This window comes from Mytilus galloprovincialis, chromosome 8, assembly GCF_965363235.1.
Source record: "Mytilus galloprovincialis chromosome 8, xbMytGall1.hap1.1, whole genome shotgun sequence".
NCBI lineage: Eukaryota > Metazoa > Mollusca > Bivalvia > Mytilida > Mytilidae > Mytilus > Mytilus galloprovincialis.
This window is the reverse complement of record NC_134845.1, coordinates 19,620,302-19,637,376: the sequence shown is the minus strand read 5'-3', so window position 1 is coordinate 19,637,376 and position 17,075 is coordinate 19,620,302. Positions and strand designations below refer to the sequence as shown.

General features: G+C 31.9%; 1 protein-coding gene across 1 annotated transcript in view; it reads right to left on the bottom strand.

Annotated features, from left to right (window-relative positions):
- Positions 1-10,975: 10,975 nt before the first annotated feature.
- Positions 10,976-17,075, bottom strand: part of LOC143085267 (electron transfer flavoprotein-ubiquinone oxidoreductase, mitochondrial-like) — a 31,029-nt gene continuing 24,929 nt past the window's right edge. The window contains exons 13-14 of the mRNA XM_076261521.1: positions 14,791-15,012; positions 10,976-12,924 (exon numbers count right to left, since the gene is read on the bottom strand). Coding sequence (XP_076117636.1) covers positions 12,761-12,924; positions 14,791-15,012 — 386 coding nt within the window. The 3' untranslated portion in view covers positions 10,976-12,760. The remainder of the gene's footprint in view (positions 12,925-14,790; positions 15,013-17,075) is intronic.

Sequence of the window (17,075 nt, the reverse complement as noted above, 5' to 3'; positions counted from 1 at the left end):
GTGTTACCATTGGTATACTTCATGCAAAAGAACAGTGTTTCAATGTACCTCACCACTTCAAGGATATATATAAAATTTGCTGTCAAAAAGCAATAACTACAACAAATAAGTATGTTCTTTTAACATTTTTTATAAATTATAAATAATCTACGTGAAAAGTAGACATGTGTGGGATGCAACTTTCCTTACACTATCTATTTCCAAGAGGCATAACTCCTGTTGACATGTTTTAATGATAGAAATGTAAGTTTTCTGGAACTGTCGCCACGTGCACAAGTATTATTTTTAGTTGGCGATATTGGTTATGCTTTTAACGATGAAATTGGTTCATTTTATGATGTTTATGGAAGAATGTATCTCTTAGAATTATTTAGATTACGTCAAACTATGGTTGAACCAAAATAACCTTTGAGTTAACTTACTCGTATGTACTATTATATATTGATTGATCTTAGTTTTTATGCTTTATACATGCTGCATGGTCATATTTGTCTATGAGTGTTTTAATTACATGTATATTTTAACATTCTATAAATTGTCTTTTTTTTATTATGATTATGTATTTTAGAAATCTCTATTTTTGTCTTATTAATGTGCCATGTATGTTATTGTTTCAAAGACATTCTATAATGAAACCATTAACTAAAATGTATACAATTGTAAATAATATAGCCCCGATGTAAAGGGGTAGTTTTCTAAATAATATATATATATATATATATATATATATTGATCTTGTATTGCATATCATTTTAATAGTCTGTTAAGTTTCTCTTTCTCTTCTTTAGTTCTTTCTCAAAACACAAAAGACGATATCATTCTTTTTTATTTCAGGGTAATTACTCCTATAAAGAGACACAGTCTTCTTATCTTTGTAAAAGATTGCAAAATTTACAAAAAAGTTGTTAAAACTTGACTATTAAGGGCAACAACTCCGTAATGGGTCCATTGAAAATTTAGGTCATGTTGATCTTACGGGTCTTCAAATATTTTTTTTTAAACTAGATACCCTAAGGATGATTTAGACCAAATTTGGTTTTATTTGGCTCAGTTAGTTTCACAGGAGAAGTGTTTTGTAAAAGTTAAAGGACATTGACAGACGTACAGTCTAATAAAATGCTTCACTGAGTGCAACCTGATACGACCACAGTGGTCAAACCCTGAACAGTTGGGGCAAATTTGGTCACAATATACAAGCTTGATACTGTCTGAATTTGAATTGTGATCAAATTTTTGACATATTATAGGTTTTTGTCACAAAATAAATGTGGTCAAAGATCTAACAAATATATTGCACAATACTTTGCACTTGAAGATTTCTTCATGAAACTTTTAAAAAATCGAAATTTAAAAAATTTTGAAAAAAAGGGAATTCCTTAAAAAAATTGTAAACAAAAAATCCCCCCCTTGTCCCCAACTTATTGAAATCCCCCTTGGAGCAATAACCCTAAAACTCTATCCCATCCTTTCCTTTGTAGTATGGAACCTTGTAGTACAATTTCATAGAGATCCATACACTTACAATGTACACTCAAGTTATTGTCCGGAAACTAGAAAAATGCTTGTTTTTGGCCCCTTATTTCTAAACTTTAACCCATAACCCCTAAAATGAATCCAAACATTCTACTTGTTGTTTCAAACATTGTGGTACAATTTCAGAGCAATTGAAATTCTTATACACAAGTTATTATCCTGAAACTAGAAAAAAAGATGCTTGTTTTGGGCCCCTTTTGGGCCCTTAATTCCTAAACGGTTGGGACCATCATCCCCAAAATCAATCCCAACCCTTTTTTTGTAGTATTGAACCTTCTAAAATAATCATAAAGATTAATTCACTTAAAATAAAGTTATTATCCGGAAACCAATGTGTCTTATGACGACTCAGACAACGACAACACTGACCGACATCATACCATTATAGGATCCCAAATTTTTTTTGGCGGTCGTATAAAAAGAACAAGCAATGGAGTGTATATAGAGCTTCCAATGCTATTTTCAATAAAATAGACTAGAAGAAAAAAAATTTTTCACTGCTTAAGCCCTGGTCACAACGAACCCACGACACATCTATGCAGCGCCACGACATGAATTTTTGTCAAATCGCGGGTCATCTGTGGTCGTCATACGACAGTCGCACGCAATTTTGAGCATCGTGGCGCTGTCGTGGGACGAAAATTGGACATGCACCTTTTTTGCTCTACGATTTTTTGTCTTGTGGCTGTCGTGAAAATGTCTTACAACCGTCATGTGACTGTCGTACGATAACCACATTGTCGAGGGTATCAACATCAACCATTTAAATCAAACAATCGTTGCAAGACTGTCGTAAGACAATTTCAGGACTACCGCAAGACACTCGTGATACAGTCGCACGATTGTCTCACGAACACCAAATTTCGTATGATTCTCGCACAATTTGATTGTCTGTCGTACGACAATGGTAAGTTCGTCCATGGCGATTCCATCAGAATGATTATGCTTGGCCCTGCTGAGTGGACGCCTTGCCAATCTCCAACAAGAGCAAAATATGTAAGCGTTAATTCAAGCTCATGAAAGTATAGGAACCAGCGAAACGCCAGACGTTGGTTGCATTGGTCAGGCCATTGATCAAACGGTGCCTGATGGTTGGGCAGTATAGTACACTGATGCAAGAGTTGGAGCGGAAAATCTTCCAATGATTTCGTTGGATTCATGCGGATGGAGCATGGCATGTTTCAAGAGCTTTTGCTGAGAGTCGCTTTACAGTGGTACGACAGTGACACGAAAGAAACACGCGCATCCGACGACAAAAAAACCTTTAAAATAGTCTCAAACAACTAACGATTTTCGTACGATGATCGCACGACTGTCACACGACCGACTTGCGACAAACCCACGACCGTACAATAACAATTCTTTTTTCTGTCTTGCACCCTTCGTGGAATCATCGTGGACATGTCGTAGCTGATGTGACCACTCGAAATATTTTTTTAACATTTTGCACGACAGAGCCACGACAACTATTTTAACGATCTTCCACGACAAAATATCGTACGATCTGTTGTGACCGGTGTCATATTGTATTTTGAACCCCATGGTCAATTGACCCCGGGGTCAAAATACTGCTATGGTAAATTGAACCCCCATGGTAAATTGACTCCGCCCCCCCCCCCCCCCTTTGTATGGAAAATTGAACCCCTATGGTAAATTGAACTCCCCTGTTTTTTTCATCCTAGATGATTATTAGAACATTATACATTATTCTAAAGCTTATCATATATTAAAAAATCATTCATACAAGAAGGGGAGGTACATTTTCCATGCTTAATTAAAAGAAATATTTTTGCTTGGTATACATTTAAGTGCTCTGAAGTCTTTACCAACAAAATGTCATTCAAAATATTTATTGACACATTATAACTAGACCATATGTAGCTTGAATGCTTTAATCAATTGTAATTATATATATATATATATATATATATATATATATATATATATATATATATATATATATATATATATATGTTAAGGGTAGTTTTGATTTTCCATGGTAAAAAAGGGGTATATTAAACTATTAAACCCCCTACTATAGATCTTGAATTTCAAAAATTCAAGCTATTCTTACACCTTTACATAATAATAATACTCTAATAAGTAGTTTTTTCTGTATTTAACATGACGGAAAAAATATTTTGAAAATTTTACTTTGCCATGCTATTTTGAACCCCCTGCGGTATATTGAACCCCCTACTATAGACCTTGAATTTATAAATTCAAGCTATTCTAACTCCTTTACATAGTTGTAATACTCTAATAAGTAGTTTGTATTAATTTACATGATGGTAAAGATGTTCTGAAAATTTTGACCCCCCCCTGCGGTGTATTGAACCCCTTACTATAGACCTTGAATTTAAAAATTCAAGCTATTCTAACTCCTTTACATAGTAATAATACTCTAATAAGTAGTTTGTATTATTTTACATGATGGTAAAGATGTTCTGAATTTCACATGATGGAAAAGATGTTTTGAAAATTTTACTTTGCCATGGTATTTTGACCCCCCTGCGGTATATTGAACCACTACTAAAGACCTTAAATTTCAAAAATTCAATCCATTCTAACCCCTTTACATAGTAATAATACTGTAATAAGTTGTTTGTATGTATTTATCATGATTGAAAAGATTTTTTAAAATTTTTCTTTGCCATGGTATTTTGACCCCCCTGCGGTACATTGAACCCCTTACTATAGACCTTAAATTTCAAAAATTCAAGCTATTTTAAGTCCTTTACATATTAATAAGAAGTAGTTTGTATGTATTTAACATGATGTTATTAGGGGTGGTGGTGGTGGGTTGAGTTTTATCCTTGCATTGTCCATCTGTCAGTACGTACGTCCCAAAATTGGTTTCCATTCTCTAACTTTAGTTTGCCTCTAGCATTGTCTAGGCTCTACCAAATGTTTTGAAACTCATAGTTATATACACAATGCTTAATACCACATAATTCAGATCAAGTTCAAAATTGGGTGGTCACTGATGTCACATTTACCTTTCTCCAGTTATGCCCCTTTCATTTTTCCTTTAAAAACATAAACATTGCTGAATTTTTCTTTTTCTGTTCTCTAATTTTAGTCTGGCTCAACCAAATGTTATGAAACTTATACACAACGCTTATTTCTACATTTGTGTACATTTATAAATTCAGATCAAGTTCATATTTGGTGGCAGCACTTTTACTGTTCTTGAGTTATACCCTTTACAAATTGAAAAATAGCTGATTTTTTTTGTTTCCGTTTTCTTATTTTAGTTTCCGTTTGTCTTGACCAAATGCAACGAAAATTAAACACAATACTTATAACCACATAAAATGTACACTTTGTAACACAGATCAAATTTTGAATTCAAGAGGAACTACTTAAACATTTCAAGAGTTATGCCCCTTTACAAATGAATTAATAAAATTGTTGATTTTTGTTTCCACTCTATTTTGAAATTTGAAGTTATATACATAAGGATGTTTAAATTTGGTAAATGAGATCAAGACAAGGTCAAATGAACCTTGATCATGTTGATAGACAGACTTGACGACTCATGCATACCCTATTATATTTATTGCATACATTGTACACCAAAAACTGACCTCCAGTAATATTTCATTAATTTCTTCATTGATACGTCGTCTTGTTTTGGTTTATTTTTTTATTTTTTTCCCCTTTTTTTCGCTAAAAAAATGTCACTATCTCAAAAAAAATCGAATTTTAAAGATTAAATGTATGTAAATAAAGAATCGACTCATCGTTAAGGATTTTAAAATCATCATTGAAACAAGTGAAGTATATTTCTTTTTCACGATAATCTGCTACTTATGTCATATACTACTGTGTTATACTTACTCAAAGCATTTTGTTGAAGTCAATGCTAGTGGTGATTGAAGTCTTATATTCCATATGAGATAATTGAAATAATCACGATAAAAATCGCAAAAAAGATAGAGAACAAGACCCTGTTTGTAACCAAAATGAAAAAAAAAATGTGTAGGATGACTTGATTTCATAAGCATTGCACGGGCATCAGTTACAACTTTAATAAGTTAAATGTATCTCGCTGTAATTATGAATAGATTTAAACCGTTTCACGAAAAACTTGTGGACCTCTTGCATGAAATACATAAAATAAAGTCATTGAAATATGAAATAATAAACTTTGATAAAAAAATGTAATTTCTTTTAAAGGTATATAAAACGATTTTTTTATATAATCACAGTGTTATGGAGATTATCGAACCATTGCAAACATATAAACTAAACTAAGTCTTATGGAACAGCGGTAGCAACATAAAAAAAAGGAATGTAACCAACGAACACGTGGCTAAATGATATATCACTGAAAAGACAAAATTGTTACCTTTAAGATTAATGATGATGAGGGTTTAAAAGCCCTCGCATGGTCAGGCGAAAGCATGAGGACAAGATTTCAGGCAGAATATATGAAGCCTGTATGGTATAATATTTTTTCTTCTTCGATAAGTTATTTGTTAACGTTTAAAATTTACGTTTTTATTATTTTTTAATGACTAGATATACATAAGGTTTCCAAAGAAAGATGACCTTAAACGTCAGTAATAATATTTTTCATAAAAGTTAAGTCTTAACAAGAGTTGATACTTTGCAAAACTTTAACGTTAATTAAAGGAGGGTTTAAATTTACGTTTAGTGATTCCAGTTTCACATGCTGTTTTAGTAAATGTTTGACATTTTCTTTTGAGACAAAAGCTGTAAATAATATTTTTTGTTGTAAAATCAAAATGTATCCTTATAATGAAATATATTAGCATCATATCAACGTTTTATAACTTTATTTAACATTCGGTCAACTATCGTGAGAAACATAAATAGCTTTTTTGTCAATGTTTTATTAACAGAAAAGTGGACATAACTGAATGTAAAACATAACTTTTATAAAGTCGTTAGCATGTTTAAAACGTCAGATAATCAAGCATTGTCATCATAAAATATTCGACAAAAATCTGATGCTTGATATTGACAAAGTTCAGAATAGGAGAAATTCTTTTCAAAACACATACAAACATTACTGCAAACTGGTTTTCCTTTGCAGGTGCACACCAAATCTTGAAGGAAGTCAGATGGCATTTGACCTTCCAAAAAGACTGGTTCGACGCCACATTTTTCTTCTTCCCAGACAAACTACAGAGGCGACTCAATCGACTTAGCTATATGCGTGGGCTTTTGCATTTCTCATTTCACAAATATGTCAATATCTGAACAAGACCAATTAAACAAATCTCGATACGTGTATTTGTTTTTGTAAGCCTTATTATTTTTTATACTGTTACATCCTATTCGCGTGCGAGCCGTTGGTAGTATACTTCACATTCATGGCCAAATAACATCTGACATTCCGCTGGCTAGGACGCCACAGAGATTATTTTTTTAAAATCACAACAATACAAGTAAATTTTCAAATTATAGCATATGCAGTTATTTGATAATATATGCAAATGTCCGTAGATTGCACACTGAAATAATATTAGATTAAACACAGTTGAAAACATGTGCGTGTAAATGATTTGTTCAGTGCCTCTTAAAACAATATCTACTCAGATGTTCTCTGAATTCGACAGCTCACTCTTGTGATTTTTGGATTATTTGTTCGTTATATCTTTGTCAAGACTTCTAGGAGTTTACGAAACGTGAACAGAAGCTTCGTCAATATTAAAAGATGTATTCTAGATCAAAACGAAGCATTTTATTGCTATTTTATCATATTTTCTCCCGATGGTATCAGCAGCTGAGTAGGCAGCATTTCTGCGCTGACATGATATATCACTGATGTACTCATTTTTTGTAAAAATGTTTATAAAATATTGAATTATGCTAACGTTAAAATAGTGTACACCAATGCAAGTTTCCCTTAGTCTGAATTGTCACAGCTGTTCAGAATTTTTGGTTTTAATGCAAAACTTCGTATTTGCGTTAGTCTTCCATCTTTTTTGTCATTCAACCGCCACTGATAAGCCTTATTAAATTGAAACGTATACCAAATTATCAGCATGTAACTTATGTAATTTTGATAGTTTTTATTATCAAATTGACTTAATCTTTTGCATTCAACCGTAGGCATAGTCAGTGGTTGAAGATTGATTAAGCATATTTTCTAAAACTTGAATAACTTCGTCAAACATTCATCCTATTTTACAAAGCATGAACACAAGCTTCTTGAATATCACAGACATCAACCAGACCATGTATTTTAATATTTGTTTTCTTTTCATTTTACATAAAAAGATCGATTAAATATTTTGAAACTTGAATAACGTTGTCATACCTTCATGCAAAATTACAAGTCTTGAACAAAATCTTCTTCATTCATGTTATGATATAGAGAAAACGCTTTCAACAATTTGTTTTTTTTTTTATTCTGCTTTTAATGAGCAACAGAATAATCATACTGTTTGGGGAGACACATCAAATTTAACACTGATAGCAGCCGTCGCAAATAAGTTCTGCAGACCTTTTAATGAATGTCTATCTATACGATTAACCTTTTGATTACCTTAAATAGTATTATTTGCACCAGACTTGCACTCCAGCAAGAAGGACCATTCGTGCTTATAGAATATTTGGTAAACCGCTATCAACCAAAAAATCCTTTTCTGAGCATACCCATGCTGCTTTGACCTTTCCAACTATTTTTAATCCAGCGTAACTGATGAGACAAAACATATCTAGCGTACACAACTGTGATCCTGGTATCTATGATGAATTTATTCAGAAGAGAAGATTAAACAAGTTCAGAGAGAACATTGAAAAAAAAAAATAAAGCAACTTTTAACACTATCACTAGAGTATTTACATATATATGCTTTTCTTAGCCTCCATTTCTCAAATAATCGCAATGATTTTGCTCATATCAAATTCATATCAAAGGCCATTATATATGGAGGACTACATCAACCTTTCTTTTGATTAACTAATATGTATTCTACCATGCATACCTGCAACTAATATAAGAAATTTCAAATTGAGTTCCAAATAAATATGCAGAACACTTTTATCAAGTCAGGAATATGACAGTTGTTGTCCATTCGTTTGATGTGTTTTATCAATTGATTTTGACATGTGATTAGGGACTTTCCGTTTTGAATTTTCCTCAGAGTTCAGTATTTTTGTGATTTTACTTTTTACTTATCCGCCACAAAAAAAATTGATTATGTGCAGAAATCATGCATTGCAAAGCCTTCATGTCAATATGAGTGTCAAACTCGATCTTCATCAAGACATGTGATACTTTTGACTTTGCAAATTCGATGTGTATGTGTTACACTCACTAATATGATACCAATATATGTTATGTATAATCAAGAATTGTGTAAAACGAGATATCAGTTGCTACCTTTTAAAACTGAACTAAAATGTACCTGAATATTTTATTATTAATAATTAAGATATCTGATTTTTGTTTGAAAGTCAGTTATTACCGATTCCTGTCCCCATTCTGAAAATAATTCTGGATTTAGAGGAGCTTGTGTGTGAAGCAATCCTAATTAACATATGAAGTTATGCAACTAAAAGGTCATAATATGTATAAAATGAAACCAATCATTTTATCAAATTCTTGAAAAAGCAATGACTTTATCAACAGTTTTGAGTGAGTTCCTGTTGCTTAATCTTTCGTTTTCAGTGTAATGTGTTGTCATTATTGTATATCAATTATTGTTTCCTATTTTTTGCCATGATGAAGTGTTTTTATGAATTATCATTGATATGGTCATATTTATAAATAAATGTTACCAAAACTTTCGAATTTTAAAACAAGAGTGCACACACTGAAATGTCTCGCCTTCTTGATATTATGTTGATAGTCCTAAGTATAAAGCTTGATTACAACTGTCACATAAACTTAACATTAACCAAGATAGCTAAACAAAGACCAATGAACCATAAAAATGAGGTCAAGGTCAGATGAACCATGCCAGGCAGACATGTACAGCTAACAAAGCTTCCATACAACAAATATAGTTGACCTATTACTTATAGTTTAAGAAAATAGACCAAAACACAAAAACTTAACACTGTGCAATGAACCGTGCAATTGAGGTCATGGTCAAATAAAACCTGCGGGACTGACATATAGATCATAATATATTTCCATACACCAAATATAGTTGACCTTTGGCATATAATATTAGATAAAAAGACCAAAACTTAAAAACTTAACTTTGACCACTGAACCATGAAAATGAGGTCAAGGTCAGATGACATCTGTCCGCTAGACATGTACACCTTACAACCATTCCATACAACAAATATAGTAGACCTATTGCATAAAGTATGAGAAAACAGACCAAAACACAAAAACTTAACTATAATCACTGAACCATGAAAATGAGGTCAAGGTCAGATGACACCTGCCAGTTGGACATGTACACCTTCCAGTCCTTCCATACACCAAATATACTAGCCCTATTACTTATAGTATCTGAGATATGGACTTGACCACCAAAACTTAACCTTGTTCACTGATCCATGAAATGAGGTCGAGGTCAAGTGAAAACTGTCTGACGGGCATGAGGACCTTGCAAGGTACGCACATACCAAATATAGTTATCCTATTACTTATAATAAGAGAGAATTCAACATTACAAAAATTTTGAACTTTTTTTTCAAGTGGTCACTGAACCATGAAAATGAGGTCAAGGATATTGGACATGTGACTGACGGAAACTTCGTAACATGAGGCATCTATATACAAAGTATGAAGCATCCAGGTCTTTCACCTTCTAAAATATAAACCTTTTAAGAAGTTAGCTAACGCCGCCGCCGGATCACTATCCCTATGTCGAGCTTTCTGCAACAAAAGTTGCAGGCTCGACAAAAACTAAGGCTCTTCTACCTCAGGCATAGATTTCCAATATTTTTGCCATGATGAAGTGTTTTTATGAATTATCATTGATATGGTCATATTTATAAATTAACTGTTTACAAAACTTTCGAAATACTAAGGTTTAGATTACCTTAGCTGTATTTGGCAAAACTTTTAGGAATTTTGGTCCTCAATGCTCTTCAACTATGTACAGTATTTGGCCATTTTGATTTTTTTGGATTTGAAAGTCACTGATGAGTCTTTTGTATATGAAACGTGTGTCTGGCATAAATACAAAATTTAATCCTGGTATCTATGATGTATTGGACCAATGATTTTTGTTAGCCCCATTAGTGTATTCTCCCTCCTTTTTTAAGTGTCAGCAAATGTTTTTAAGGAACAATTTAAAAAGGAAACATTTTTTCTTTTTTCACACACAAATTTAACATACATGACTGATGAAATGAACTTTACCTTCAATAAGGGACTGTTCATTTAGAATTTTTCTTGCGAGTTCGTTTTTTTTATTTTACTTTTTGCATTATATTCTTATAGGAGACATAAGTGGAATAAATCTTTGATTCAGAGGAAGTAAAACAAAAGAAACACTAAAAATATGCATAGTTTATTAACTCCATACTCAGATACATATAAAATGTAGCAACTGAAACATAAATTGAACCACAATATATCATCAGTGTCAAATCAAAATTAAATCAATAAATAATTGAGGTAGACTCAATAAAAACTTATGGTCATTCTATACGTCCACACAACAAAAATGATTCTTCAGAAGGTTCCTTTATATATATGTATATTTCAACAGTAGAAATATTTTAATAAAAAAAAAAACAACTTCAAATTTTCATCAATGAAACTCAGACTTAAGTTCAGAGGCCTTCGAAGTTTGTAATATTTACTTTGTAATTTTAAATATTTCTAAGTGTTTAGAATATTATACTATTGTACTTTTGTATGTCTGTACTATAGAAAGATGGCTACAGGGTTTAACCTTCTACCTTCATGCAACAGGACAGTTCAACAGACCCCATAAACATTAGAAAATATAGATATAAATGTTTTTGATAAAAGATGCTTTAAATGTACCAAAGTGGCGTTATAGCTTAAATTTCACAAAATCACAACAGTGTAAATTTTGTTTCAACAACTTTTTTTCTAATTGCCCATAAAATTATTTATGCTACATGAAGTCAGAACAAAACAATTGATAGCATAATGTGATATTGAATATTAATTTCATGAATATTGTTGAACAGATCTTACTATTCTTCTAATTCAGATTAATATCAGCCTATTGAAGAAACAGTCCTCATTCATGTCAATCCTCAATATTCTATAACTTGTGACACAGACACTAAACATACTGATATGTTAAAAAATGACAGACACTCTGATTTAATAATTTGTTCCACTTACAACAAAATTCTTTAACAAATACATACATCTCTAACAGTTACACATATCTATATAACAAACACATCTATTTATAATAGCTGACAATGTAATCTACTGTGATATTTTTTTAATATACTCTTCAAATTCAGCTTGATCCCTGGACCCTATTTAAAGTGTTATTCAACTTTGTATTTTATACCACACAACACAAATGATCATTCAGTTTGTTTCAAAAAAACTTCTGTGGTCTAAATAACAAATGAATAAAACCATTGACGTGAGGGCATGTCCCTGAGTCAATGGTATAAGTCTACAGATTGCTTGAAAGCAATCGAATCCCAATAAATCAACAATACTTCAAATAAGGGATATAAGATTCTACCAATATACACATTTATAAATCTTGATGCCTTCATCACTTAATTATTTTCTAATATGTTTGTGGCTTTAAGAACTTAGGTCATTCTATACATACCTAAGGTTTAAATAAAATTTAAAAATAAAATTTATATCTGCTGAACATGAATCTTTTGACTAAAATGTAAATAATTTCAGTGCTCTATTAATTCCAAAATTGTTCTCTTATCTAATATCTTGCCCTTTCTGCTTGATATTGTGTGAAGTGTAAACACTTTGTTTGATCTTATGTTTTTATTGTTAAATTAAAACCCTGAAACAGATAAATCATTGTTCTACGTTATTTCAATAAGCAATAATTGATTCAACACTTACAAACTGGCCATTCAAAAGATAAAGATGGAAACATTTACAATATTTCAATTCTAAAGTATAAAAGGTTTTAAGTGTTATGTCAACTATTTGATATAAAAATTTCTGTTACATTGTGCTTGGCATATAGGTTTTCATATTAATGAATGATGATTTAAATGTTACAAAACAAATCTTTCAAAGATTGAACAAATATAATTCTCATTTACTCCTCAGATCATCACAATATATCACACTAATGCTGCTAAATCACATGCCATTATATGCTGGGCCCTCACCACCCTGAGGACATACCCAATTAATGTTTTGACTAGGGTCCTTGATATCACAAGTTTTACAATGTATACAGTTCTGAGCATTTATTTGTAGTCTTTTTCCATTTCCATCTTCTGTTTCTACATATTCATATACACCTACAAATAAAAATAATAAATGTTGTTTCACTTATATGATATATCAGCTTCTAAAAAGACCAGTACAATAAATTCCATAGTTTTCATATATTGTTGTTTTTTTGAACTCCAATTAGTTTCCCTCATTTCAAAAATAAGCAGTTTTATTTGAGTTCTGAAATATCATATGTAGTAGTACGCTGTTATCTGCTGTAGTCCACTGTTTTGCAAGTAAGACTATAAATTCTGTCTCCAAAGACCCAGTTGTATTTGATAATTAACAAGAATGTGTCCACAGTACACGGATGCCCCACTCGCACTATCATTTTACATGTTCACTGGACCGTGAAATTGGGGTCAATACTTTAATTTGGCATTAAAATTAGAAAGATCATATTATAGTTAACATGTGTACTAAGTTTCAAGTTGATTGGACTTCAACTTCATCAAAAACTACCTTGACCAGAAACTTTAACCTGAGCTTCACACTATCTTCTTCTTTGTTCAGTGGACCATGAAATTGGGGTCAATACTTTAATTTGACATTAAAATTAGAAAGATCATATCATAGGGAACATATGTACTAAGTTTCAAATTGATTGGACTTCAATTTCATCAAAAACTACCTCGACCAAAAACTTTAACCTAGTAGACTTGTTCACTGAAAAGACGAGGATAATGGTTTCATCTGACATTTGTTATGCATTCCCAGTTTTGATCATGATATTTAAAAAGACGTACTTTTTTTCATTCTATGTAACTAGAAAATTCCAAATTGAAATATCTCTTCATCTGGACCGACTTGGCATCTACTACGTTTGGATGGGTCCATTTCATTAGTAAGGTGATCGATAAATATTACGGAGTTTGACAGAAAAGGAAAACGAACTTATTGTTATTTGCTTTCAACAAGGGTTTCGTTCGGCTAAACTATTTGCGCGAACAAAGTTTGTCTATTTTTAGATTACAGGTAATCATTTGACACTACGCATTAACCTGTGTAGTGATTTTGATTTTACGATAAATGTATGAATGAACGATAATTTTATGAATGAACAAGAACACCTGACCTCTTAAAGAAACACAAATTAAACATATAAAACCGTATTTAATAGGAGATAATTCAGTTAAATTTTCAATACTAAATCAACAACTGAAATGAATCCATATTTTGTTGAAACATCGTACGAACGGCGGAAAACGGAATCGCAGTTATAAAAATGTACTTTTTTTCACTCGGACTTCTATGTTATTTGATAGTCAAACGGTTGACCCTTTAAATACAAAAATACATCTACAAGAACATATTCTGAAACTTCTTAAATCCACTAACGTTTTTTTAAAGTTTCAAGCTATGTATTGCATTAGAAAACATACACAGGTTTAAAGAATGACAGACCAGGAGCCTGTTTAACAAAATACTATGGCTTGATATGGGCGGAGTCTCTGATCTGGGTCACAAAGATGGCCATACGCGATAGCATAAAAGCAACTGCTTTAAAAATGGAGAAGGTTTGGATCCATTAAAACGTTTAGTCCCACTGTGTGTTTGCACCTGTCCTAAGTCAGGAATCTGATGTACAGTAGTTGTTGTTTGTTTATGTAATTTATACGTGTTTCTCGTTTCTCTTTTTTTTTATTTTATATAGATTAGACTGTTGGTTTTCCCGTTTGAATGGTTTTACACTAGTAATTTTGGGGCCCTTTATCGCTTGTTGTTCGGTGTGAGCCAAGGCTCTGTGTTAAAGACCGTACATTGACCTATATATCTATAATGGTTTACTTTTTTTAAATTGTTATTTGGATGGAGAGTTGTCTCATTGGCACTCACACCACATCTTCCTATATCTTTCATGTATTACATTTCCACAAATAATATTTACATACCAGCAGGACAGAATCTTTGTTCTGGTCCATCGAACACTGCTAGATTATGATTGACAGGTGTATCATCATTAAGTAGGGTCAGATGGGCAGGTTGGTCATGGTCATGGTTTGTTCCTGTTAAAGCTACCGATTCCAGTAAATCAAAACTAAGTTGTCCATCTGGCTTAGGATAATCTATTGGCTTACATTCTGCTGCTGGCTTCAGTTTAGTATAATCAGCACCTGAAACACACAATAAAGATAGGACTTTCTAAATTTAACATGAATAACCAGATGCTCTGCAGGGCGCAGCTTTATATGACCGCAGAGTTCGAACCCTGAACACTTGGGGCAAGTATGGACACAACATCCAAGCTGGATTCAGCTCTGAATTTGGATTGTGATTAAATAATTGACACAGCATAGGTTTCTGACACAGAATGAATGTGGTCTAATAAACTTAAAAACATTTTTTTTTTTGCTTTTGAGCAATTCACTTTGCTGTTGAATATTAATCCTCTCAAAAAAAAAAATTGAAGAATTTTTCTTTCTGAAATCTGAAAAATTGAACACCCCAATTTTTTTTCATCTCCCCCTTTCCCTTATTCCAAAAATCATCTAATTCAAATTTCTTATGGAGTTTGCAACAAAAACTACTCATTTAAATACATCATAAAATATTAAAATATAAAATGTCATGGTTAAAATTAATTTTAATTAAAAGTAACTTCTAAAAAATATAAATGGGGAATGCATCCAAAGAGACACAGATGATGCCCCCGCTAGCATACAACGTTAAAAAAAAGACAAAACTCAAGAACTGTAAAATTGAAGCTGCCAAAAATTGAACTTGAACGGAATTTAGAGGTACTGAGAATCATATAAACATTTCATTAAATTTAGTTGAGACAAACTTAAGTTAAGAGAACAGAAAAGAAAAAAATCTTCAGTTTTTCCACTTGTAAAGGGGCATAACCCTAGAATGGTAATCAAAGTGCTTGTAATCACTGAATGGCAAAGATTGTTTTAATTTATCAGTTGGTAGTAAAAGTGAATATTGCATTGTATATTGCATTGATTTAAGTTGATTCAACTACTATTCTGGGCAAAGAAAGATAACTCCAATTTTCAAAGAATAATAATCATGGCTAATAATAAACAAAAAAGCTTCATCAGCAACATTTTACATTGGCAAATTTCCAATGAAGTTTATTTAACTAAAGTTATTGGCAAATTTCCAAAATACATAATTTAAAAGCAGTTTAGGTGAGATAAACAAAAAAGATTCATCAGCAACATTTTATATTGGCAAATTTCCAATATACATAATTTAAAAGCAGTTTAGGTAAGATATTCAAATGAGTTTCAATTACCAACCTTACACTGCTTTTAAATTATGTTTTCTACTTAAGTAATTGTCCATTAACCTGGAAATTCTTTTCCACCTTTTTTGCACCTTATTCCTTAACGGTTTGAGCCATACATGCCATAACTCCCAAAGACAATTCTTACCATCCCTTTGTGGTATTCCAATATCCAAAATCTAAATACATGGTTAGATTCAGCATATCAAAGAACCCCAAGAATTCAATTTTTGATGAAAAAAATAAAGTTTTTTTTTGGACCCTTAAGACCTCACTGTGGACCAATTTGATAACCTTGCCCAAATATCATAAATCTAAATACATGGTTAGATTCAGCATATCGAAAAACCCCATATATTCAATTTTTGTTGAAATCAAACAAAGTTTCATTTTGGACCCCAATTTTGACCAACTTGAAAACTGGGTCCATAATCAAAAAAACTAAGTACATGTTTAGATTCAACATATCAAAGAACCCCAAGAATTCAATTTTTGTTTAAATCAAACTAATTTAATTTTGGACTCTTTGGACCTTAATGTAGACCAATTTGAAAACGGGACCAAAAATTAAGAATCTAAATACACGGTTAAATTCGTCATATCAAAGAACCCCCATATTTTAATTTTTGATGAAATCAAACATTTAATTTTAATTTTGGACCTTTTTGGCCCCTAATTCCTAAACTGTTAGAACCAAAACTCCCAAAATCAATCCCAACCTTCCTTTTGTGCTCATAAACCTTGTGTTTAAATTTCATAGATTTCTATTTACTTCTACTACAGTTATAATACTTATTGTGCGAAAACCAAAACTAGAGGCTCTAAAGAGCCTGTGTCGCTCACCTTGGTCTATGTGAATATTAAAGGAAGCAGATGGATTCATGACAAAATTGTGTTTTGGTGATGGTGATGTGTTTGTACATCTTACTTTACTGAACATTC